Below are 23,765 nucleotides of genomic sequence, written 5' to 3' on the forward strand. Positions count from 1 at the left end.
CTTGAAAAGTTCTCTAATGCAGGCAATGGTTGACAGCTAGCTAGAAAACATTTGCAGTACAGAAGGAAGCCACTGTTTTCCACAGTGTATTGGTAGTTACTTCTAGAATAATTAAATTCTAAAACAGCATGATGTTGTACATGTTCATATTGTCTTACGAATATACAAGATGATACAATTGCTGCATTATATTCACACAGAACAATGCATATTACAATCACAGTTTGCTGAATAATTGCTGGATTCATGAATGATGTGTAGCCAAACTCAAGCAATCCACATTCACAAAACCTAAGCATGAAGCACTGTCTTTCAGTACTGAAGCTAACTATGATTAGCTATTTGCAGTAAAATATTTTCATCTATTTACATGTAACACTTCTAAGCAACATTTCAAGATGTAGTTTGCTTGATTATGGTTAACATTAAAATAGCTACAGAGATAACACTACATATTCAGCGGCAAACTAAAACACAAAGATGGCAGGAAAAGGAGTAATGGATGATATTGGTTCCTTTATGTCACTAAATAACGTGAGCATGGCTGTACCAGGGGCTATGACCAATATGAACTTTTTTACTTATACTCTTGCTAGATGTTGTAAGAACATATCCATGACATCAGGCATTATTACTGAAAACATTACTTCTGAAAACAGTAACCACCTCACAGAATAAAAACCAAAGAGGGAAGCAAATCACTTTAAAGGCATAAGACAATGAAGTAGTGATTCAAATTTCAATTTTAGCTGAACACAATCACTCTTAATAACCAATCATACATGTATTTAGCAACTGAGAAATCCAGGTCTGTGAAGAATCATTGCAAAATCAATATGCTTGCATGAAGTTTTCAGGAAGCCTGAGTGCTTATTGAAATAAATGAAAAAGAATCAAGAGGAAGAGGAAAATCTGTTCATTTTTGTTATTCTACCTTTCAAATTTTGGGGCTGTGCATGATACTAGAACACTTCAAACTTTTTTTTCAAAAAAAGTAGCACAGGAATATGTGCACTGGAAAGCTCTTACATGAGAAAAACAATGCTTGTTAGTGACATCATAAAACAGATTAAAGTAGTAGTTAATACACAATTCTTCAAGAGGGGCTTGAAGCTAATTTTGGAGAAAGAAATCTAGAAATTCCACTGAAAAGAATGTGTGGATGATGGGGGAGATCAGGTTTAGTGGCAATACTTATTTGTGAAAAGTCATTTTCTTTCTTGGTGTATACTAGAAGCAAGATCTTTAAGACCAATCTTAAATGGAGACAAGTTCTTCAAGTAACCTGGTCCCAAAATGATTCTTTTCACTTTTGTAAATGCAGTAAAAGAAATGATAACCCACAGGCTGGCATGGAGTAAGAAAACTGTAAAAAGAAAACTAAATTAATATCATGACAGTAATAGGAAAATATAAAAGACAAGATTACCCTTTCTGTTTATTCTCATCACTGAAGTAGAAAAGACGTGAAGCGTGAAAAATGAGCTCTACAAGATAATGAGGTACCAGCAAAATTAGACCCAAGCGCTGAAGGCTGAAACAGTGAAAATAAATATTTCATTCTGGATATTGTTCATTTGTTAACAAAGTTCAATAACAACGAATTAGGTTCAGTGTATCTTAGACATCAGACAGAGGATTAGTTGTGCTATCAGGATGAACATTCTATGGCTTGTTAAGCCATGATCAAGCTTGGTGACAGATTATTAACTATGACACAAAAATACTAAATGCTTTTTCTTAATAGACTATAATATTGACAATAATATATTGAGCAGTACTTTGGATACTATAAAAGATGAATACTTACTTCAAGATATAGGCACCAGATATATGGGCAATATAAAGAAAAATATAGTGCAACTGTCTTGGAATATCTTCCTAGAATTATATGGAATGGAAAAGACAAATATGTTACAGTTAAAAGCAAACATTTTAATATGAAATGTGTTAGTTTTCCTTGTCCTCTGTGTTTTTGCATTAATTTATGAACAGTTTTTCTATTGAAGGCATGTTCTTCAATCAGCTCTTTCCAAAAGCATTATTAACGAAGACATGAATAATTTGAAAGCAAAAGTAATATATTGCATTATCCTCCCTATCCAACAACATATTCCTATACAGTATGAATCTCTTACTGAGTTGCGGGAAGTATTCCTCTCCCCATTATTATTTACCTTTTCCTTATTTAGAATATCATCCTATATCATTATAAATGGAAGTAAATAAAAGAAACATAATGCCTGAATTAAAGTTGCAACTTATACCTTTCTAATCTTTTGGAAGTAGAGTTCTGGAAGTGCATGGAGCCAATAGGCAATTTGGCATATATAGAAGAATTTAACCTGAAAACTAAAAAGAACAGAACATATATAAAAGCCTTGCACAAAGCATTCAATAGTTACCCCTGTCATACAAATCATCATGAGAATTAGAAGCCATTAACCCAATTCTGAAGTTGTTCAGGAAGACCAAAATTGTCCAAACAACTTCATAATGGCTCCCACTTTACTTCTGTACTCTAAGATTGGAAGGAAAGTTTGGAATGGCAAAACTTAAATCCTTAATTGTTTCAAAAGTTTCCAAGAAAGTATTACACTGAATAAAAAATTCATCCTCTTTGGACAAGGAACAGGGGAAGTAGAGAGGAGGAGGTCAAGAACAGAAGTTAAATACACAGTGAATATCACTAGGATCTGCATTTAAAATTGATTTTTATAAACATTAATATTGTGAGAAAAAGTGTGTGAATAGTCGCAAACAATAAAGGCAGTATGATAAAGAATTTTAAACCAAGCAATTGGAAGAACAATGTACAGATGACTGTAGTTCAAACTTATAAATAAATATACATGCCAAAGAGACCTAAACTGGATGCTATCAGTAAAGACTTTTGTTTAACAGAAGTTGACTGAAAATTAAATCAATTTTCAAGTCAAGCATGATTAATTAATCGAATCTTAAATGAATAATATCACACTGTTATGTAAAACTACAATGAACCTATATTCAGATAAACTTAATGTTTTAAGATTAAAGAAGAGTGTTACTGTTAAAGAAAGTGAAAGTAAAATAATTCAGTTATTGGAACCCTAAACCTTACCCCTTTGAAGAGATGTCTAAACTGTTATTTTAACTTCTGAAAAGAAAGATGTGATTGAGGAGGAGGAGACTGAAAAGGTAAGAATTATTAAATAGTAATCCAAGGAAGAAAGAATTAACACTTTGTAGAATTCACTGTCTAAAAACTTTCATATTCTAATATAAATGTTTAAAAAGATAGCTCCTTGACTATTGGCCATGGTATTCATAGATTTCCTCCATGTTCTATCTCTAATACCCAGATGCATGGGAATTAACAAACTAGATATGTCATCTACTGCCTGAATGCCTCCTTTAAACAATTTTTCACTATGGCCATGTAAGAGTGATCACTTATTAAGGCATGGGAATTCTTGTAAAGTGATTTAGAAATAATTTCAGTGTAGCATGGAACATTTAAGCAATGCTTGTTTAAGAACTGGTCTATAATATTTGTTAATGATGAAGTTCTCAGTAACATAAATTTGAACAAGCAAGCAATGCCCAACACATCAAGTCAGATAAAAGAACAAAATAAAAAAAGCTTACAACATATGAGAATGAGGGTAATCCTTCCACAACAAAGTTGGGTTTGTTGTAAATTCTTCCTAAGGACGAAAACATAAGGTTAAAGGATTTCATACATTTTAGGCGAATGTTCATTTAAATTAATTTCCAAAAAAGTAATTTGACTTACTTACTGCAGACAAAATACTTGCTCCCCATACAAATGAAAACAAGTAGAAAAAGGCTAGTTGTCCTGACTCATTGAATTTGCTATGTTTTGTTTTTGACAAGTGGAGACGTCTATTAATTTTCTAGGAAAAAACAACAAATATTAATTTTAATGAGTTATGGTCAAGATCAATTTTTTTTCTGGTATGTTAGCCTCCCCAAGAAACAATGCTAGATTATCTCTACTTCAGCATTTATATTCCAATGCTACAAAATGCCAACCTAGACTTTTCTGTTTATTTTTCTTATTAGGCAAGCAAACGTTAAAGTGTGATCCACATATTCTATTAGTTGACAGAGCAGCCCTTTGATAGCTGCTGCTCTAGTGTTAGAAAAACAATCTGCATACAAATCAAGTCACCACTCTACGTGCCACACAGGCTTTTGAATTTCATACAGTCTAATCTAGAACCCAAGACTATATACAATGACCCAAATGAATATGTCTTGGATTCTTAATTGAGACATGCATAGCTTTGTATCTCTGTACTGTTTTCATACCACCTTTCTTAGTGGATCACAAGTTTGCATGTTGGAACACACCAGGCTCTGAAGCACAATCTGAAACTGGTTTCAGTCGTAGTTTGTTTATATTCTGATAACTGTATTTTCCAATGCAGAACATTTTCAGCTGGGATGTGCCAAAAAAAGGAGAGGAGATGGTAGTGCAAGTTTGGAATGCACAGCTACTATATTCCTGCATATCATAAATTGAGATATGTATCTCTAAACCAAGTCTATTAACCATTATAAAACCAATATACAGCAGCTGCTGTTTTCATTCTAGAGTAGAGGACAGGAAGACAAGACAGAAAGTGAAGTTTCTAAAGAGTCTTTCAGTGGTTTATTTATGACTAAGCTGCTGATTGCACACTGCAATTAACAACTGATGTAACAGTTGTTAATTGCAATGTGCAATTAATTCTGCACAAACACTATTGTTTTATTCCAGTGTAGAAAGATACGAATCATGCCCACATTTTTATGTTGGACTCTTTGCCTGAGGTTTTACATTATTTTGCGTAATTGAACAATGGCTGTTGTTCAGTCACACCATGTCTTTAATAACACGGCAGAATACAATTTTTATTTAAGACTTCAACATATATAGGACTCACAACGGTTATCTTTAAAATAAAAGCAGCAACAAAAAAGAAAAAAACCAGCCGCTTAAGATTTTAACATAATATATATAGGAAAATGATTAAATTACCTTTACCAGAAGATTGCCAAGTTAAACTTGGATACTGAATAAATATGGAATCCATCCACTGATGGATATAATTTCTATTCATTTTGCAAGAAATTCATAGTGGGGTTTATAATTTTTTTAATGAGTTGCCATAGAAATCAGTTCCAGGAATCCAGTATTATTTTATTAGGGATTCAACACGTTGAATGTTGCCCATCTTGCCAACATGCCCATCTTCAGAGAAGAACCAAATCACTTATTATGCTCCATAAGTGGAGTATGTGAGAGATTTGGCTAATTATGAAGCCATGATATTCAATGCTGCTCAATAAATATAGTAAAAAAACTGGCCAAATAAAATACCAGATACTAAATATTGTAACACTTGTGGCCACAAAAGATACACTTCACTTCAATATGTCCACAGGCACCCTTCTTGATTCTTGTCTCTCCTTACTTTGTAAACATTTTAGGGGATACACACACACACACACAAACATACATTCTATCAGAAAATAGAAGAGGAGGGTATGTCTATCTGTTCAAAAAAATTGAAGTTGAAATGATGATGACAGAAAATATTCTTGATAGCTAAGTATAAAGGACATCTTTTTATTTATTTAATTAAGTTATATATCAAATTTAGTCATCGCCCATCTCACTCAGAGAGCACCTCTGGACAGTTTACAATAAAACAGGAATAAAATATTAGTTAAAATACAAGAAAACAATAAAAGAATAAAATACTACAATAAAAACAATCTTCTTAAATAAATAATATATCCCAAGAGGTAGATGGTAAAAAGTTCTTTATTTAATTTCCAGGGAGCATCTTTGGAGGGCTAACCACCCCCATGGTTGATTATCCCCCATCCCACACCAAGCGAGATGGCAGAGCCAGGTCTTCACCCCTTTCCAGATGGCCAGGAGAGTGGGGGCCTGCCTCACCTCTGGGGAAGTGTTCCATAGGAAGGGGGCCACGGCAGAGAAGAATCTCTTCCTAGGCCTCACCAATTGAAAATCTCTCATGGACAGGGTCTGTAACATTCCCTCTCTGCCTGATTGGGTGGGAGGAGTCGATGTAATGGGGATGAGACGGTCCCTCAGGTAACCTGGCCCCATGCCATGTAGGGCTTTAAAGGTAATAACCAACACCTCGAATTGGACCCGGAAGCAGACTGGCACCCAATGCAGCTCAAGGAGCAGAGGTGTTACACATGCCATCCTTGGGGCACCCAAAATTCCTCACATGGCCGCATTTTGAACCAGTTGTAGCATCTGGGCCAAAATCACCCAGCCAGCTTTCATGCCTAAGAGAGGACTAGATCTCATGTCTCCCAATTTCTAGTCCAGCACTTTAACCACTATACCAAACAGGCTCTCATATCTTTCATGTCCAATAGTAAAGCATACTGTTTAATAAATGTATCTTGAAGATCTTGGAACTGAACAAATTCCACATACTCACATTTATCTAATAATTGTAAACTTACATCTAGTATATATTCCTGAATCACTGCATGCAGAATAATAGCTATAAGCATGTAGAAGAAGATGGTGGCTGTGTCTTTTGGACCATACTCATAGAAATGAACTGGGTCAGATTTGTCATCTGAAATGCACAATATCTTACTGTTAAAAGCAGTACAGGTTACACTTAGAATCTTATTATACACCAGGAGAAATACAGAAAACAAATCTTCAACGATTTTGCTCCCCTTACATTCCTGCCATAAGTTCTGCTTTAAAAACTGTAAGGTCATGTTTAAGACCTTTAATAGTATCTTAGGTCTTTTTTAATGTGTCCATTGTATGGAGAAAAACAGCACAGCAGAATTTTGTAATAAAAATGCAGAGAATCAAACTATATAGCAACATATAGATAATTTAAGACTGCAATCCTACATATACACATGCACACCTACATATGTGCATGTACACACTTGGAGGTGAATAATCTAGGAGAGTATCTGAATATACATGTAGAAGACTATATCGTAAATTATTTTTAAAAACTGCAGCCTGACATAGACAGATTATCTTTTATATTTACCTGTGGTGTATGTAACATTGTACTGAACAGTTATAAACATGATGGCATATTTGGATGTAACCTAAAATTTAAAACAGAAAAAAATAAGTTACCAAGCTCTATGCTGTACATTTTTTCCAAAGTTTCTATTAAAATTTACATTTATTATGAATGTTGCAACTATTTAATTTTCAGTCTTGTAGAATGCATCCCAGTAGTGATGAAATTTCTGTAGTCTAACTAAAGTGCCAAATAAAGAACTGAACAAGACTGGAGATAACACTGTTGACCACTGAAGGATCAAATCGGAGACATAGAACATTTTGAAAACTTTGAAAAGGATAGCATCAGGGTTAATAATGCTTAATCATTTCATTTTGTTCCTTGTTTATTGATTAATCAAGCAAGCACATTGAATCATAACACAGTATTAGTATAATAAAACAGAATAAATACAACATATCAGGATATACAAAGCTCTTTCAGTAAAGTATTTCAGTAAGTATATCCCCTTGACAATTGACCCGTCTGATCTAGGAAGGAAGCTCTCCACTGAATGGCTTTAGCTATAAATTTGGCAGTCTTTCTGACTGCCTATGCATTTGTACCTTGAAGGAAGTAAGACAGCTTTGCTGATGGGGTCCCAGTGAGCTGTCCTATCGATTAGTGGCTCTAAATGGCTTGGCTGAGACATATAGTTAGCAATCAAAGAGAATATGTGTGATGTTTTAATGTATTTAATGGAATTGCCCATGTTTTACAAGAGAATCCAGGAGCTCAAATCTTGCTCTGGTTAAGGTTGTTCTTTGGCCCTGTGTCAGGCCCATTGTTAGGTATTTTTCTAGTTGAAAAGCCTTTTTATTCTGGGCCAACATTTTAACGATTTGATGTTAGCAAGTGTCTCTATGTCAACTTGAGCACTAACGTCCAGGACTCTCTGTTTGAAAGTGTCCTTGGTTTGATGGCTGACCAAGATTAGATAAGTACCTGAAAAGCCACGCAGTGAAATGGGCTTGATAAATTAATTTAGCCATACAGCTATATGGAACATGCCAGACTGTTCTTCTTCTTCTTCTTTTTTGGTAGCCCATTAGGGCTCACTGAAAGTATCTTCCACCGGTAAAGACAGTCCTCACAACAACCATTTGTTCAGCGACCATTTGAAGTTATGACAGCACTGAACGAATGGTACTTATGGCTGGTCCTTGAAGTTACCACTGTTGCAGAGCCCCCCAGTCATGTGATCAAAATTTGGGCATTTGGCAGCCTGCCAGCATTTACAACCACAGCATGCGCTTCAACGCCCCCATCTCTGCCCTTTTGGCTATTCTGCACTCTACTACCACCTATCCCTGTTGCTCCCCACTAACCTTCACCGTCTTCTTCCTCCCACTGCTGATGAGGTGCACCCAGCCGAGGCAGTTGCTGGCCCTCCAAGAGGCTGCCCCAAGGCTTCACATGGTGTTGGGGAGACCTGCAAAGGGCCAGCAGCTGCCTTGGCTAGGCTCACCTCATCAGCAGCGGGAGGAAGAAGATGGTGAAGGTCAGCTGGCAGTGGAGTGCAGGGCAGCCAAAAGGGCAAGGGGGGGGAGATAGGCGGGTGGGGAGAATTGAAGCAGAGGTGAGCATGGAAGGGCAGGAGAAGCAAGAGGTCCTTGCCTAATGATGGCATGGTGCTTGCCTAATGACCTCAACCAGGAGTACTGGAACAGCTGTTGCTAAGCGGTGCGGTCATGTGATGTTTTGCCTAATGACTGCTTCAATTAGTGATGTAAATTCCAGTCCCAATTAGGGTCGTTAAGTGAGGACTACCTGTAGTTGAAAGCTTAAATTGTTGTAAAGTTGGGAATGGAGTAGATGCCTGTTTCAGCTCTAACTGCAGAGGCTAGTGTATTTGTGTCAGTTCACAGAATTCATCTTAGAAAGTAAATCTGGGCTTGTTCAAGTATCGGTGACTATGATAAACCACAGGTCCAGGTGCTACTTTGGCCTTAAGACCTTTAGTATAGTGACTATGGCATTTGGATAGTTATAATTAAGTAGTAGGAGTATTTTAGAAGTGGCTGAGTCCCCTCCCTCTTTAATGCCTAATCTTATAAGAGATCAAGACTTGGAAAAAAAAAAGTATGGTCCTCCAAGCAAAAACAGTTTAAAATGCTCTTGACCTATAAATTAGACATTCAGGCTTACTGTTAATAATATTTTTATTTGTCATTTCAAATTCTACTCATTTTTCCATCCCTAATTGCTCAAGGTGGTTGACAATGCTCTATGCCTTGAAGGGCTTTATGGGTGATAACTAGCACCTTGAATTGCACCCAGAAGCCAACTGGTAACCAGTGCAGCTCATGAATGCAGTGCCCCCATCATTTGCCCATGCCACCACATTCTGGATCAGTTGTAGCTTCTGAATTGTCTTCAAGAGTAGCCCCAAATAGAGCGCATTACAGTAATCCAATTGTGAGGTGACTAAGGCATGAGTGACTAAAGAACCTCCCAGGAAAGGGTGCAAGTGGTGAACTAGGTGTACCTGTACAAAGGCCCTCTTGGCCATAGATACTCTCTTCAAGCAAGAGCTGAGAAATACTTTACAATTTAGGACTTTAAAATGTTTAAAAGTTAAAACCAATATATTGTTTTGTGCCAAGAATACAACAGTAGTGTTAGAAGGCAAGGACAGATTCTACAACACAGGAATAATAAAATCTCAGCTTGGTATTCAATCAGCAAGTGGTTGCATCTTGCATAAATTGAAGCTTCCAGGCACTTTTTATGGGTAACTACGTATGTAAGCTGCAATAGTTCAAAAACTATTACAAGGTAATAGTTGCCAGATCTAACTAGATAATTTAACAAATATCACTATCTTCAGACCCAGTACTTTCTAGTGATTTAGGTTCTAAGTAAAAGCCTAGGAATCATGGAATCATCTTTGTAATGTAGCATGTAAGAATTTCTGAAGTTTTTTGCAAAGTCAGTAGTAAATTTACCCTGGTAATTTTACCCCTCCGCCACCCTTCATTATCATCATCATCATCATCATCCAGTTCCAGTTGGTGCTGGTGCGTGCCACAGGGTTGGATGCTCTCTCCTCTTTTGTTAAACATCTACAGAAAACACTGGGTGAGGTCATCCACCAGTTTGGGTGAGGGCCCATCAGTATGCTGATGATACCCAATTATATCTTTCGACCCAGGTTTCAGCCAAGTAAGACTGTCAAGACCTTGTCCCGGTGCCTGGAGGCTGGGTGAGCCTGGATGGAAAGAAAGAAACTCTGGCTCAATCCTACATGTCTCTCTTCTCCCACTGCCCCCTACCAATAGCGACCTTGGAATCCAGCACTGAAGTACCCATGCAGATTGAAGCAGTCAAAAGATTGCAATCATCAGGAGAGAAACAGAGGAGGAAGCTAGACTTATGCTTTTACTGTGGAACTCCCAGGCATATAGCCAGATCCTGCACAGCTAAAATTCAAACCGCTGACTCAGTGACAAAATGCCGCACCTGTGAATCTAAAAGCCACATGGCAAGCAAGTGCCCAACTCACTTCAAGACAGTGGCATCAGGAAACTTTGCCAGCTCTTCTCCAAACAGCTCCAAAGGGAGACCCTCAGACAATTAAGGAGAGCTCAGACAGCTGCCAGAAGGCAATCACACTTTATTGTTCCTGTTACTCTTTGTTTAGGTTCAGGCCAGAAAGTACAATTCTCTGCTGTTGTAGACTCAGGAGCTACCACTAATTTCATAGATGATTCCACAGCACTAAAGTTTACTCACCCAGATTTTTACAAAGCCAATGGTAGAGACAACAGATGGACCAATGCTGAGAGCTGGGCTGGTACTGCAATGCATTAACACACTGCAGCTGACAATACAAGATCACACAGAACTTTTTCTTATGTGACTGCTTCCTTTCAAGTACCCATTGCCTTGGGAATCAAATGGCTGCAGTTACATAATCCAGATGTGGGCTAAGCACAAGTAACTATTTTGTTACCATCTCTGAAATGCCAATACTGGTTGCAAGCCTTGCACTCTCCCCCTCCCACCAACGTGGTCCAACATAGTGACTCTCTTAACTGGCCAAAGAAATACTCAGACTTTGCAGATGTCTTTGGGGAAGAAGCAACTGCAGTGCCTGTCTAGTGAATGTGTGATTGCACCATGAATTTGAACCCAAGGGCCCCTATTCTGACAAAGAGGCAGTATCCCATGTTTATTTGTGGGTTAGCCATCTTGAAAGAATATCTGCATGACAATGTAAAAAAAGGGCTTTTTTGTCCTTCAAAATCTCCAGCAACATTTTTTTTGTGCCCAGAAAGGGGAATCTGCGAGGGCAGTTTATGACAACAGACTCCTTAACCAGGTGACAGACCACTACCCAATACCTCTTAATTTGGATCTCCTGACCTGCACACACACAAGAAGTTAGTCTTGAGAAGCACTACAATTTGATCAGAATGAAAGAGGGACATGAATACTTGATTGCATTCAATACCAGGTATAGCAAATTTGAATACAAAACGATGCCTTTTGGCTTGGTTAATTGTGGAGTTTTCTCAAGATTCATAGATATTTTCTGACATCTTAGACAAGTATGTATTTCTGAGGATCCTTCCTTGCATGAGAGAACCATCTTAAAGAGACTCCATGAACATAAGCTTTTTGCTAAGCTGGAGAACTGTGCATTTGATCTACCTCAATTGGACTATTCGGGGTACAGGATCTCTACTGAAGGCATACAAATGGATCCTGCAAAAGTACATTCATGGCAACCATCCTTAATGTGAAGGATGTTCAACGTTTTCTGGGCTTTGCGAATTTCTGTCAGAAGTTCATCCATAATTTTTTAGATCACATACAGCCTCAATTCCCAAAGAAGGGTTGTAGGTTCATATGATCTATTCAAGAGCAGGCAGCATTTTAAGAATTTGAAGAGTTTTTCGCTTCACAACCTTCACACTCAGACCCCATCACACCAGTTTATACTGCGGACTGACACCTCAGATGTGGCAGTAGAAGCAGTTCTTGGGCAGAAAGGGGGTGGGGGGGAATGACAGATCTCCTATTGTGTACATTTCACTCCAGGTTGCTTCTACCAGCAGAATGGAACTATGATAGCTTCAATAAGGAGTTGCTTGCAGTAAAAATAGCATTCCAACAATAGAAGTGCTTTTTGGAAGGTGCTGTCTACTCAACGCAAGTATGCACAGCCCACAAGAATTTAGAAGTTCTGCAGATGGCATAATCCCTCACTTCTCAACAAATCAGGTAGGTATAATTTTTCTGCTGTTTTGATTTTTGTATCTCCTATATTCCTGTCTCACAGAACAAATTTGTCCTACTCATCTCCTTTACCTGCCATTCTGCAGCTCAGCAACTATAAATACCCCAGAGGTTGGATCCTCCAGACTGGGAGCAGGGAGGCAGGCTGTTGAGTTCTTAGATCAGACTGAAGCTCAGTAGCAGGCCTCAGATGGATGAGCTCTAGGGAGCCCTGCAAGATGATTTGACTTTCACATTTGAGGAGGCTGTACAATGATCATTTATATGTTCTCACTTCTTTCAGTTATGAGGTATTGCAACTCTGCTATAACAATAGGACAGTTAGACATAGGGGAATGTTCAAAACTCAGCATCAGGTCCTTAGGAACTTCTGGTGGCCAAGGCTGAGGACAGATGTCAGAGATTATGTTGCATCTTGCCACGTGTGCTGCAGGGCAAAATCTGTTCCTGGAAAGCCACTTGGCTTGCTGTAATCTATAAACTGTTGTCTGTGACCTGGGACACAAAATTACTGGATTTTATTACTGATCTCCTCCCAGTATAGGATATACCAGTATTCTGGTAGTAGTAGATTTGTTTACAAAGTTGGCCCATTTCATTCCTTGGAAGGGTCTCCCAACGGTTCAGGAAACAAGCACATTTTTTTAGACCATGTTTTTAGTACAGGGGCCTAGAAATCATGTGATCTCAGATCTCAATTTACTTCCAAGTTTCAGAAGGCCCTCTTCCAATTATTAAGCATTAAAATTCATTTGTTGTCCTCGCATCATCCAGCATCAAATGGAGAGTAAACTAATTATTACAGCAATATTTAAGGTGCTACATCTCTTCCCAAAAAGACAATTGGACTGAGCTGTTGCCCCTTACAAAATCTGCCTACAACAACTTAGTACATTCCTTCATCTGCATGTCTCTATTAACTAGGGACATGCAGGTAACTTACAGCTACCACCTCTAAATGTTGCCCTCTACAACTTTTGAACGTGCAGTTCCTCATGCCTCAGATTTCCTATACAGAGGCAAGAGGCTCAGTGCCCCTTAAAGGAACAGCTGGATCTGGCAAAGGCAGTATACAAGTGGGCTGCAGACATACACAAACAAGAGGGTGCTAAAATTGCTGAAGGGAATTTGATATGGCTTCCTACATTTTTGTCTTCTGCCTGACCCTCCAAGAAGCTAGTCTCATAGCGGCCCCTTCCTAGTGGAAATAAACCCAGTGGCTTTTGTTTGCAATTGCCAGCATCAATAAAGATTCATCATGATTTCCACTGATCACTGCTTGTGCAGGATGTGCCCCCCTGTAGCTTACAGAGTAGAATAGCTCCACCCCCTCTATTTTGGTGGATGGGGAGGAAGGGCATGAAGTGAAGGCTATTCTGGACTTTAGACATATGGAGAAATATTTGGAATACCTCATTCAGTGGAAAGACTACCAGTCAGAGAGGTTGTGGAAGAATATGACAGACGTGCACACCCCAGAACTTGTATGCCGTCTTCATCTGCAATGCCCAAGGAAAGCCCATCTACGTGAACTGCCACCATTACAAAAGACATGGACATTGAAGAATAAACAATGCTTTGACTTTTCTGGAGTGGAGGGGCCAGAGAGCAGACAGACACACAACACGGGGAAGGGGAAGCTTCCCCAGCTCCATCTACTTCAGGCTACAAGACTGGTGGGATAGGATGGAATAGCCAGAAAGGGTTGATGAAACTCAGTCGGAACAGCAGGAGGAAGTGGGAGGGTGAAGTAACTCCTCATTGTACAGCTGCATTACAGGACTTGTATAAAGATCTAGGGGAATTGCCAGCAGAGGAGGACAGCAGAATCTGTAGTTTGTTCCCATGACCTTGACTCAGTTTTCTAGCCACACAAGATGGGGCATTGAGGCTAGCGTGTTGTCTGTGTAGAGGGAGAGTAAGGAAGATGACCTTGACAGAGATATGCAGGCTTCACTTTTTGCTTTTGCAAAAGGGGCTAAAGCACTTTTTATGTCCAGAATATTCAAATAACATTAGGAAGTGGCTCAGACACTCCCTAATTCACTAAACTATGAAGAGGAGGAAGAGCTGCAGCACAATCAGACTTGCAAGATTCTGTTATTATAGCCAATCTCCATAAAAGTAGTTTTAGCCATCCTGTGGAATTGATTTCCTAGTGTGGTCTACCTAATAAGGCTGACACTTTCTGAAAGGCCTCAGAAACCTGGATATTCTCCTGGGTCTTGGGGTAAGGTGGATGGGGACAGTTGTTTGAGATGTTGTCTATATTGATGTGCTGTCTGGATTACCATCTTGTAATTAACTTGTAATTCTTTTTGGATTAATTTTTATTGTATTTCTGTTTACTTATTTTTTATGTTGCTCTTTATTTTGTGGGCCGTCCAGAGTCAGTTGAGTCGGGCAGCATCAAAATAGAATAAATGATAAAGTAATTCTATTGTGGAACCTGGGCACCTAAATATTGGTGTGTACACTCTCTCTATATATGTTGGAGAAATTGTTTTATAGTTTATTTGTGCCCAAATATTCATCATACCCTTTAGGTTTCTTTTTAGAGGGTTAATAGCATTTATGGGACATGGTAGTGCCGTATCTAAAATAAGGGAACTAAAGGAGTGGCTGTGGGTCAATGGCTCTTCTGTATCCAGGACTCTGTCATCTTTGGTTCTGGATGGGGTTACACTGCCCCAGACAGACCCAATGTGTAATCTGGAGGTCCTCCTGGACTCAAGGCTCCTGCTCAAAGAGCAGGTGGCAGCCGTGGCCAGGAAGGCCTCTGCGCAACTTCATGTTGTGCACCAGTTATGCCTCTTCCTGCATCGGGAGGCCCTTCAAATGGTCACTCATGCCCTTGTTATCTCCCATACAGACTATTGCAATGCGCTCTACATGGGGCTACCCTTGAAGAGTATTCGGAAGCTACAGCTGGTCTAGAATGCAGCTGTGCGGGCTATCTTTGGTGCCTCTAGAAGGGCACGTGTAACACCTCTGCTCCGCGAGCTACATTGGGTACCAGTTTGCTTCTGGGTCCAATTCAAGATGTTGGTTATCACATTTAAAGCCCTACATGGCATGGGGCCAGGCTACCGGAGGGACTGCCTCTTCCCCATTACGTCAATCCGTCCCACCTGATCATGCAGAGAAGGCGTGTTGCGGATCCCGTCGGTAAGAGAATTTCCTCTGGTGGGGTCCAGGAGGCGGGCCTTCTCTGCAGCAGCTCTCACCCTCTGGAACATCTTGCCCCCGGAGGTGAGGCTGGTCCCATCGCTCCTGGCCTTCTGGAGGAATTTGAAGACCAGGCTCTGCCATCTGGCTTGGGGTGGGGTGGTGAGTCATCATGTTTGGGGATGGCTAGTACCCTAGAGTGCTTGTTGCATACAAGTTCTGAGTTATCATCCGCCATTTGGATTCTACTTTTATCTACAATTATTGTATTTGTAACTGTATTTTTAGATATTGTATTTTTATATTGCATTTTTATTATATATTTATTGTTTTATTGACTATTGTTGTAGACGGCCCAGAGTCCCTCTGGTGGGAGAAGGGCGGCGACTAATTTGATAAATGGTTTAGAAAAGGCTGCTAATGCAATTGCAGAGGCAATAAAAGCACAACTCAAATCCATGTACCAACTTATTTTATAAAACCAAATAGCTTTTGATATAATTTTAACTGAAAAAGGAGGTACTTATGCTGCTTTAAATGTTACATATTATTGTACTTATATCCCAGATTTTTTTGGGGGGTGTTTTTCGAGTCAGTGTTGGCTTCTGGTGACTGCCTTAAATAGTCCCTACAGTTTTCTTGGCAAGATTTTTGGAAGTGGTTTGCCATTGCCTCCTTCCTAGAGCTAACAGAATGACTGGTCCAAGGTCATCCAGGTGGCTTCATGCTTACGGCAGAACTAAAACTCACTGTCTCCTGCTTTCTGGGCTGTTGCCTTAACCACTACACCAAACTGGCTCTCTTATATTCTAGATTACAAGACAGATATTAATGCGGCTATCTACAAAATCCATCCTCCTTGAGAAAAACTATGCTAACACTGAAACAGATTGATTTTGCTGGCACTGAAACCACTGTAATTGAGAAATATGAGGTATGACTGTCCCCATTTCTATTACATCCTTTGTATAACTATCACGATGCCAAAGGGAGGAGTGAATGTTACAAATGACCTATCATTTGTGAATAGGTCAAAAATTACCATGGAAAAGGTGAAATCCTGAGTCACTCCTGACTGAGCAATCTGAGTATGGGTGTTAATCAGATAAAAGAGAGAGACAGAAGAATTTACTACATTGTCCTGGTCACTCAGCTGCAACAACACACATGAAAAATCAAGGCTGTTGGATGGAGATTTTGATCATACAGCATTCTTAACAGATTGCTACTCTTTCATATTCCTTCCTCCCAGATCTAGCCTGCTATTCCACAAAGTACTCTAATGAACAGAGCTGAGCAAGAACTTTCCCCACATCCTGTGTTACATAACAGATTGGTGTTTTCAACCAGATTACTTCCTGGAAGGTAGAACTTCTATTAGCAACTCACTTGGGATAAAAAAAACAAACAAGAAATTACTATGACTTGAACTGCTATTTTACCCCAAAAGGAGGGGAATCAGTCATTTTCACTCATTTTACTGATATAACCAAATTGAAGTCTCCCATCATAGTTGTACTTCATAGTACTCATCAATAGTCACTACTAAGCCACTGTTCCCTCTTCTCAAGCACATTCATATGTATGATCTTTCTCCAAAAAGCTAACACACCCGTTTACTCAAAGTTAGTGGGTAATTTCAGTCTCCCTAAGATTCTTCTAAACAGCCTCGTGTGGCGCAGAGTGGTAGGCAGCAGTATTGCAGCCGAAACTCTCCCCACGACCCGAGTTTGATCCCAGCGGAAGCTGGATTCTCAGGTAGCCGGCTCAGGTCAACTCAGTCTTCCATCCTTCCAAGGTCGGTGAAACGAGTACCCAGCTTGCTGGGGAAGGTGATGACTGGGGAAGGCAATGGCAAACCACCCTGCTATAGTCTGCCAAGAAAACGTTGCAAAAGAAGCATCCCCCCAAAGGGTCAGACATGACTCGGTGCTTGCACAGGGGAACTTTCACCTTTCACACAAGATTCTTCTAAAATGGCAAGCCCATAAGTAACAAGAAGTAGAGTCAGAGTTTTATAGCTCCCAGATCATTAATAGGCCAACAATTCCTGACTCAATTTGACAAGCTGGATGTTTCTAATGGTTTCTGCAAATAGGTTGTTTGAATGAAATAACCTAAAATAAACTCAGGTGGACAAGTAGCAAGATTATTCATGTACAAACTCAACCTCTGGATAGATTACAACGATTGTTTCTTTGAGCAGCTGCACAAGCACATACTCTTTACATTCATGCTTGCATATCTTCAATTATTCATACACAATTCTTCAAAGTTTATTTAAAACAGAAATGAATTATACACTCAGGAATGGTAAGAAGTATGAAAGACAAAGAGGATTGAAGATTGGCTTTTTTTCCCAAATGGACCAACATAATCCTCTCCTAAATAATCCATGCTTTGAATTTTAGTGACTGTGGCCATGTAGAATATTCCATATTGAATTTTCCATATAAATCTGTTTTTTATTCACATACCATTATATCTGTAGAAATTTTATCAATTGTTTACTGAAAGCCCTCACTAGGGCTTACAATGGGCATTTGTTGGACAAACTTACCTTTTCACTGGAATTCCATCCAAAGGACCAATGAGCTAATTTTTCCCCTCCTTCAGTTTACTTCCTCTTTTTCCCTGAACTATGCAATGATCATATTTATATATTGTGCTATTACTTCTCTTTCTATCATTGATCTGTACTAACTCCCCCACTCTTGGACTGGGCTTCAGATACATTGATTTGGAAATCATGAGAAACACTTAAGTCTTTTGCTGAATTAACTGGAAAGTCACCTATTCATTAGTTTCAACTATTAGTCTTAGAGTCTTACATCTAATTAATTCACAAATATCAGAAGGATCCTATTTCTTCTCGGAATAGTGTCTGGTGTATATACATGTACATGCAAATGATCATGTAACACAATACTATCAGCCAGTAAGACAGAAAAAAAATTCAAATCTGTTAAAGTTGGAAGATCAAACGGCATGTAGTATTTCAGCAGTGTACACACATACAGTAAATAAAAATGCAATGGTTGTGAGTCACCCAGAGTTCTGTTGCTAAGATGGGGGACCATACAAATCTTCCAAATGAGTAAATAAAAAATAAAAAATAAAAATGCAAACATTCTGTTATTGCCACAGGTTTTGAAATTTTTTGGACTGGAGTTATTTTGAATGTGGAGCACATATTCTGGGTACTTCAACTAAATGTCTATTGGGAAGGTTTTCCCATTCCCAAATGATAACCATGGGAAATAGAACCAGTTACAATGAGTATTTGCAATCCCTTCCACCACAATGCTACCCCTGCTCACCTTATTTTTCTGCATAGACTGCACAACTTCAAACAAATAAATGGCCCAGAAGCATCATTGGCAATAAAGTTTCAACCATTGACATTGTGACGTGTCAATTCTCGTTTTGTTTAATTAAAAGAATTTCTGAAAATAAACCAAAAAGTTAAAAGGGCCAAGATGACTGAAAGGCATCAAAGAATGTGTCTATTGACACATTGAGTGCCATTTTGGGTAACCCAATTCTATTATGATGGGAACCAATACTGTCTACTGGTTAAGATATTAGATTTTTTTTTTCTTCCTAGTATTTTTCCCACAAGCCCAAGGTCAGCTTTTTTTCAGATCAACCAACTGTGATCCATTGGTTGCGACAGGGGTTAACCAACCAGCTCATTGCCTGAGCCTGACATCATGGGCTGAGAATGTATGACTGGCCCAAAGTCACCCAGCCAGCTTTCATGCCTAAGGTGGGACTAGAATTCATACTAATGGTTTCTAACCTGGAGCCTTAACCACTAGACCACACTGGCTGTCTTGGTTAAGGTATTAGATGGAGATCACCAAGTAACTTTGGGTCAGTCATTCTCTTATCGCAATTTATCTCATGTTTGTTGGTGTGGGAATAAAGTAGAAGAGATATCCCGTTATGCCAACTTGAGTTCCCCCTCAAGAAAAAGTTGGAATAAAAGACAATTCATTTGTCTTGCACTAACACAGAACTGGGTTCATCTAGACCAGTGGTTCTCAAAGTGTGGTCAGGGGACTCCTGGGGTCCCTGAGAACCTTTCAGGGAATCTGCAAAGTCAAATAAATAAATAAATATTTTAACTCACCTCGCAGGGTTGTTGTTGTGGGGAAAATAGGAGGAGGGAGGAGTATTAGGTATGTTTGCCGCCTTGAGTTATTTATAAAAATAATAAAGGGATAGAAAATAAATAAAAATAAAAATAAATAAAATGTCTGTTTTAATTCCCAAGACAGTATATATTGATAGATATAACCCACATAAACCAAAGCTCTTTGGGGTTCTCAATCATTTTTAAGAACTTAAAGGGGTCCTGAGACCAAAACGTTTCAGAATCGCTGATCTAGATCAATCTCTTGTCAAATGTAGGAAATTTATATCTCAGTGTTTCCTAACACAAAAGCATGGATGTTAATTCCGTGAATTCCCCAGCCAACATAGCCACTGCTGAGAATTCTGAGAAGATGTCCAAGTTGAGAAAGACTGCTTTAGTTTCTACTTAAAAATGTCTAACAAAAGAGGATCTACCAGCAAGCCAAGGCCATCTGTTCAATGTTGAAGAACTCGGGTCAGGAAATTCTTCCTTTAGTCAAAATCCCTTTCTTTTCATCACAATCTTGCTCCATTTTCTATGTGGCAGCCTAGGGTCAGCATCTGAAAAGGTTGCCAATCCCTGTGATAACTCTTCAAACATTTTATTAGGTTTTCCAATTATATCTTTATTTTAGTCCTTCCCAAGCTAAGCTTAATTCCTTCAACAGAATGATTTATGGATTCCTCAGCACCTTTTTTGCTTTATTCCAGATATGGTCCAGTTTGCATTTTAAGAAGGATATCAACAGTGTGGCAAAACTGAACTTAAAATCATGCAATAAGTTTCAAATTAATAGTGGGGGGGGAGGGTAAACACTCAAACACATGATTCAAATCAGCAGGGAAAGCCTCAAAAAGACATGGTTACATATATAAACCAAATTCATTGTATATTTATCTTCCTATTAAGTTTTCTACAAATCCTAGCATTGTTCAATGCTTCTTCATTTTTAATTAACCACTTACAATGACTTTTTGTTTAAAGAAACTAACTTATCACAACTGTGGCACAGTCAGTCCATATTTAATATTTGGGTGTTATACTTCTTCCAATTCCATTCTGTGGCTTGATGACTCAGGTAATGATTATGCTTATGTAAATTTGGAAACCCCTGAGACTTGACTGTTTATAAGCTTATTATCAGCAAGACCTGAGATTGTTTGTGATTGTCACAGAAGATGCAACTGGATAAGTACTTTGCATCTTGTATCTTGTTGTCAAGATAGTCTCTCCCAGTGAAATGTGTAAGCAAAAAGCAGTTAATTCTTAATATCAGCATTAACTCTCTTATATACGTTGGATCTGTAAGGGTCTGTAAGAGATTTACTTCTCATATCTTGTTCAGAATAAATATGGACAAAATGCCATGAAATGCAGAAGCTCTTCAGTGGAATTATCTATCTGAACTATTGTTACTGCTTACTTGTAAGGACCAAACCCAAAACACAATCACTTAGGCCAGTAGAAGCAATATTACACTCTATATTGTTTATGATGATTAGCTTAAAATCTTTAAACTCTTCCTACTGAACCAGCCCACCCACCTGCTTTGGGAAAGTATTCTGCATCGTCCCAGGACATCTCATTTTTATATGAAATCCAGAACTGTACTACAGGCTTAAAATCAGTACTAGGACTGAGCTCTGGCACCGTGACCAGTTCCAAAGGAAAGCAAAGCAGGAGAAAAGTGGGAAAAGACCACTTAAAGGATAACCTGTACATCCCACTTCATATGATTTATTACGGTATTAAACGAGACCCCCTGTCGCATGGAAAAACGAGACGTTTTAACAGTTTTTCTACAATTACCTCAAATTGGTTTATAATATATTATTCCCCCCTCCCCACAGCCTTTCAAAGCAGCTTGGCTGGCTTGCACGAGCTATCCATCTCGGTGAGGTTGCCAGTTTAATTCCTCTGCCCTTTGGTGGCGAAGAAGAGGCTGAACCCAACCAGGCTGCCTATCGGCTATAGCCCAGACGTTGATACCGGCCTTGCCGAGCACCATACTGTATACGTCTGTTCCTACTTATGTACGTCAGCGCGTAAGAGGGAAGCGCGACCGTGAGAATTAGCAGCCAAAGGGAAAACAGTAACAGAAGAGGAAGCGCCGGAGCTTGAGAGAGAAGGGCGGGGCCGCACTTGAACGGGGGGGGGGGGGAGAAGAAAGGGGGCGTGCCTCGAGCCCGCGCGCTGTCGCTTCCTCCCGGCCCTGTATAGTAATGATACCTCGAACATGAGCCCCAACAGGAGGCCCATGGCCAGGCAGGACACAGCATCCGCGTGGTTCTGGATAACGAACTCATGGCTCAGGACTGGCGGACTCTTGTTTTTCTTCCGCAGCCCCATAGCGGCAGTGGTTTCCGAGAGTAGGAAACTCCAGGACGCAAGTTGAGGGCGAAGTACAGATGAGGAGCTGCAGTTCCTCTACTCTCTCAATAATCCCTCGCTCTTCACCTCACGCCCAGTAAACACCAGCGACTCTTGTCCCACCCCCTCCACAACTTATCCTCCCTGTTTCCAAGCTTGGCCAATCAACATGTGGGATAATAGTGACTGATAGCTTCAGCAGCTAATCGCTAGCCTTAAACTGGAAGCAAGCTTTCTAGGGGCGGAGTTCCAAAGAGACTCAGGCTGGTCAACGGTCGAAACGGCGGCGGGGGAGGGGGAAGAGAGGGTGCGTGTGAGTGGCGTGGATTACGGCCATTCAGAGGCCCCTAGAGGTGGGACCTACCAGGTTCTCTGAGCTTGTATTTAATTTCTTTATGACTGAAGTGGAAAGAAGATCCTGTGAGTTCTGCCTGGGAAGAGAAAGAGTATCAGGTATCGGGTTTTTTGGATTCCGTAGGATTCTCGGATGTGCTGTTTTGGCATTACAGTAGGGAGAACTTCTTTCAAGAAAGATTTCTGGCCCCACTGCTGGCGTTAAGATGCTTTCTCAAAAGAACACTTCGTGGGTATGTTTGCACGGCACCCTGAACTCCAAACAAGTCAATCCCATTTTAGTCTGGCATATTGGGTTAATCCTGCCCGCAGTTCCTTTATGGTTCAGCATGGTATGAACCGAAAGAATTAGGCTATGTAAGAGGAGGTTAAGTTAAACGTGAGTGAATATGCCTCCTGAATCGCAGCAAAAAGCGTATCAGAGGGAACCCTTCATTTATTTTTGAAAAATTTCACCTGACTCCAGTTAAAACGGCAAATCCTTAACGTAGTAGCAAAGCATGAACTTTGTATTTGGGGAGGGGAGGGAATAGGCATTTCCAGCGGAGAGAGAGTAAAAAATACACGTAACTTGAGTTGGCAGGATTGGGAAGAGATCTGCTTGCAAGCTAAGGAAATCATTGCTAGTCAGAGGCAGGTTTAAGGTCCTATTTATATTTAAGTTCACATGCTATTTTGATTTAAGTCTGGATTCCCCCCCAATATACATATAGTTTGAAATAGGTTTTTAATTGATCTGTTCATAAACGTCCAACAAAATTGTCAGAGTTATTTATTTAAAGTTTCAGCCAATATGAAGCTATGTCCTCTTGGAGGAAACTCCAGTGCAACCATTCTTAATTCCAGAAATCAGTGGACATTGTTGGACAGCATTTGTAAATTATTCTAGTACTATTTATGGATAAATCAGTTACCAGCATAAGAGCCCTGAACTAACTAAAGTCAGCTCTGGTTATACTGGGGGGTGGGGTCATCTTAGGCTGGCATTCCAGACACCTTTATGACTGTCACTGCCTGCTTTTTTTGCAGTAAAAAATATATATTTATGTTCTGGCCTGATGAGAGTCAGGGCAGATAGGGTAGAGGAAGGCTTTGCTTCCCTCACCCCTTTTCTGTTTCTACAACAGTGGGGTTGGAGGAACTCCATTTAGTAGCTGCTCTAGCCTCCCAGCTTTGTGTGTGGAGACTGGAAGAGAGGGTTCCAGAGGGTTACCCTAGGCTTCCTGTTCTGTCTGAATCCAGAAGAGAGGGCTATTTTGGAGGTAAGTTGCTTAACAAACTCCCCCTGCAAAGTGTGGTTCAGATGCTCCACCACAACTATACATTATTTTGTCCCAATTCAGATATTTCTGGATTTAATAACTGATTACTTTGCTTAGTCTTATGCAAATATGTCCTCTATGGTT

At 39.6% G+C, this 23,765-nt stretch overlaps 2 protein-coding genes across 2 annotated transcripts in view; one reads left to right on the plus strand and one right to left on the minus strand.

Annotated features, from left to right (window-relative positions):
• The window catches only part of LOC134492921 (translocating chain-associated membrane protein 1-like 1), a 35,863-nt gene extending 13,766 nt beyond the window's left edge, over positions 1-22,097 (minus strand). The window contains exons 1-8 of the mRNA XM_063297091.1: positions 21,865-22,097; positions 7,062-7,122; positions 6,502-6,620; positions 3,783-3,899; positions 3,631-3,689; positions 2,268-2,352; positions 1,811-1,881; positions 1,430-1,534 (exon numbers count right to left, since the gene is read on the minus strand). Of these exons, the coding sequence (XP_063153161.1) occupies positions 1,430-1,534; positions 1,811-1,881; positions 2,268-2,352; positions 3,631-3,689; positions 3,783-3,899; positions 6,502-6,620; positions 7,062-7,122; positions 21,865-21,984 (737 nt within the window). The 5' untranslated portion in view covers positions 21,985-22,097. The remainder of the gene's footprint in view (positions 1-1,429; positions 1,535-1,810; positions 1,882-2,267; positions 2,353-3,630; positions 3,690-3,782; positions 3,900-6,501; positions 6,621-7,061; positions 7,123-21,864) is intronic.
• Positions 22,098-22,429: 332 nt separating this feature from the next.
• Positions 22,430-23,765, plus strand: part of ZMYND8 (zinc finger MYND-type containing 8) — a 95,614-nt gene continuing 94,278 nt past the window's right edge. The window contains exon 1 of the mRNA XM_063297094.1: positions 22,430-22,458. The gene's annotated coding sequence lies outside the window, so the exon portion shown is untranslated. The remainder of the gene's footprint in view (positions 22,459-23,765) is intronic.

The sequence above is a fragment of the Candoia aspera genome, chromosome 3, assembly GCF_035149785.1.
Source record: "Candoia aspera isolate rCanAsp1 chromosome 3, rCanAsp1.hap2, whole genome shotgun sequence".
NCBI lineage: Eukaryota > Metazoa > Chordata > Lepidosauria > Squamata > Boidae > Candoia > Candoia aspera.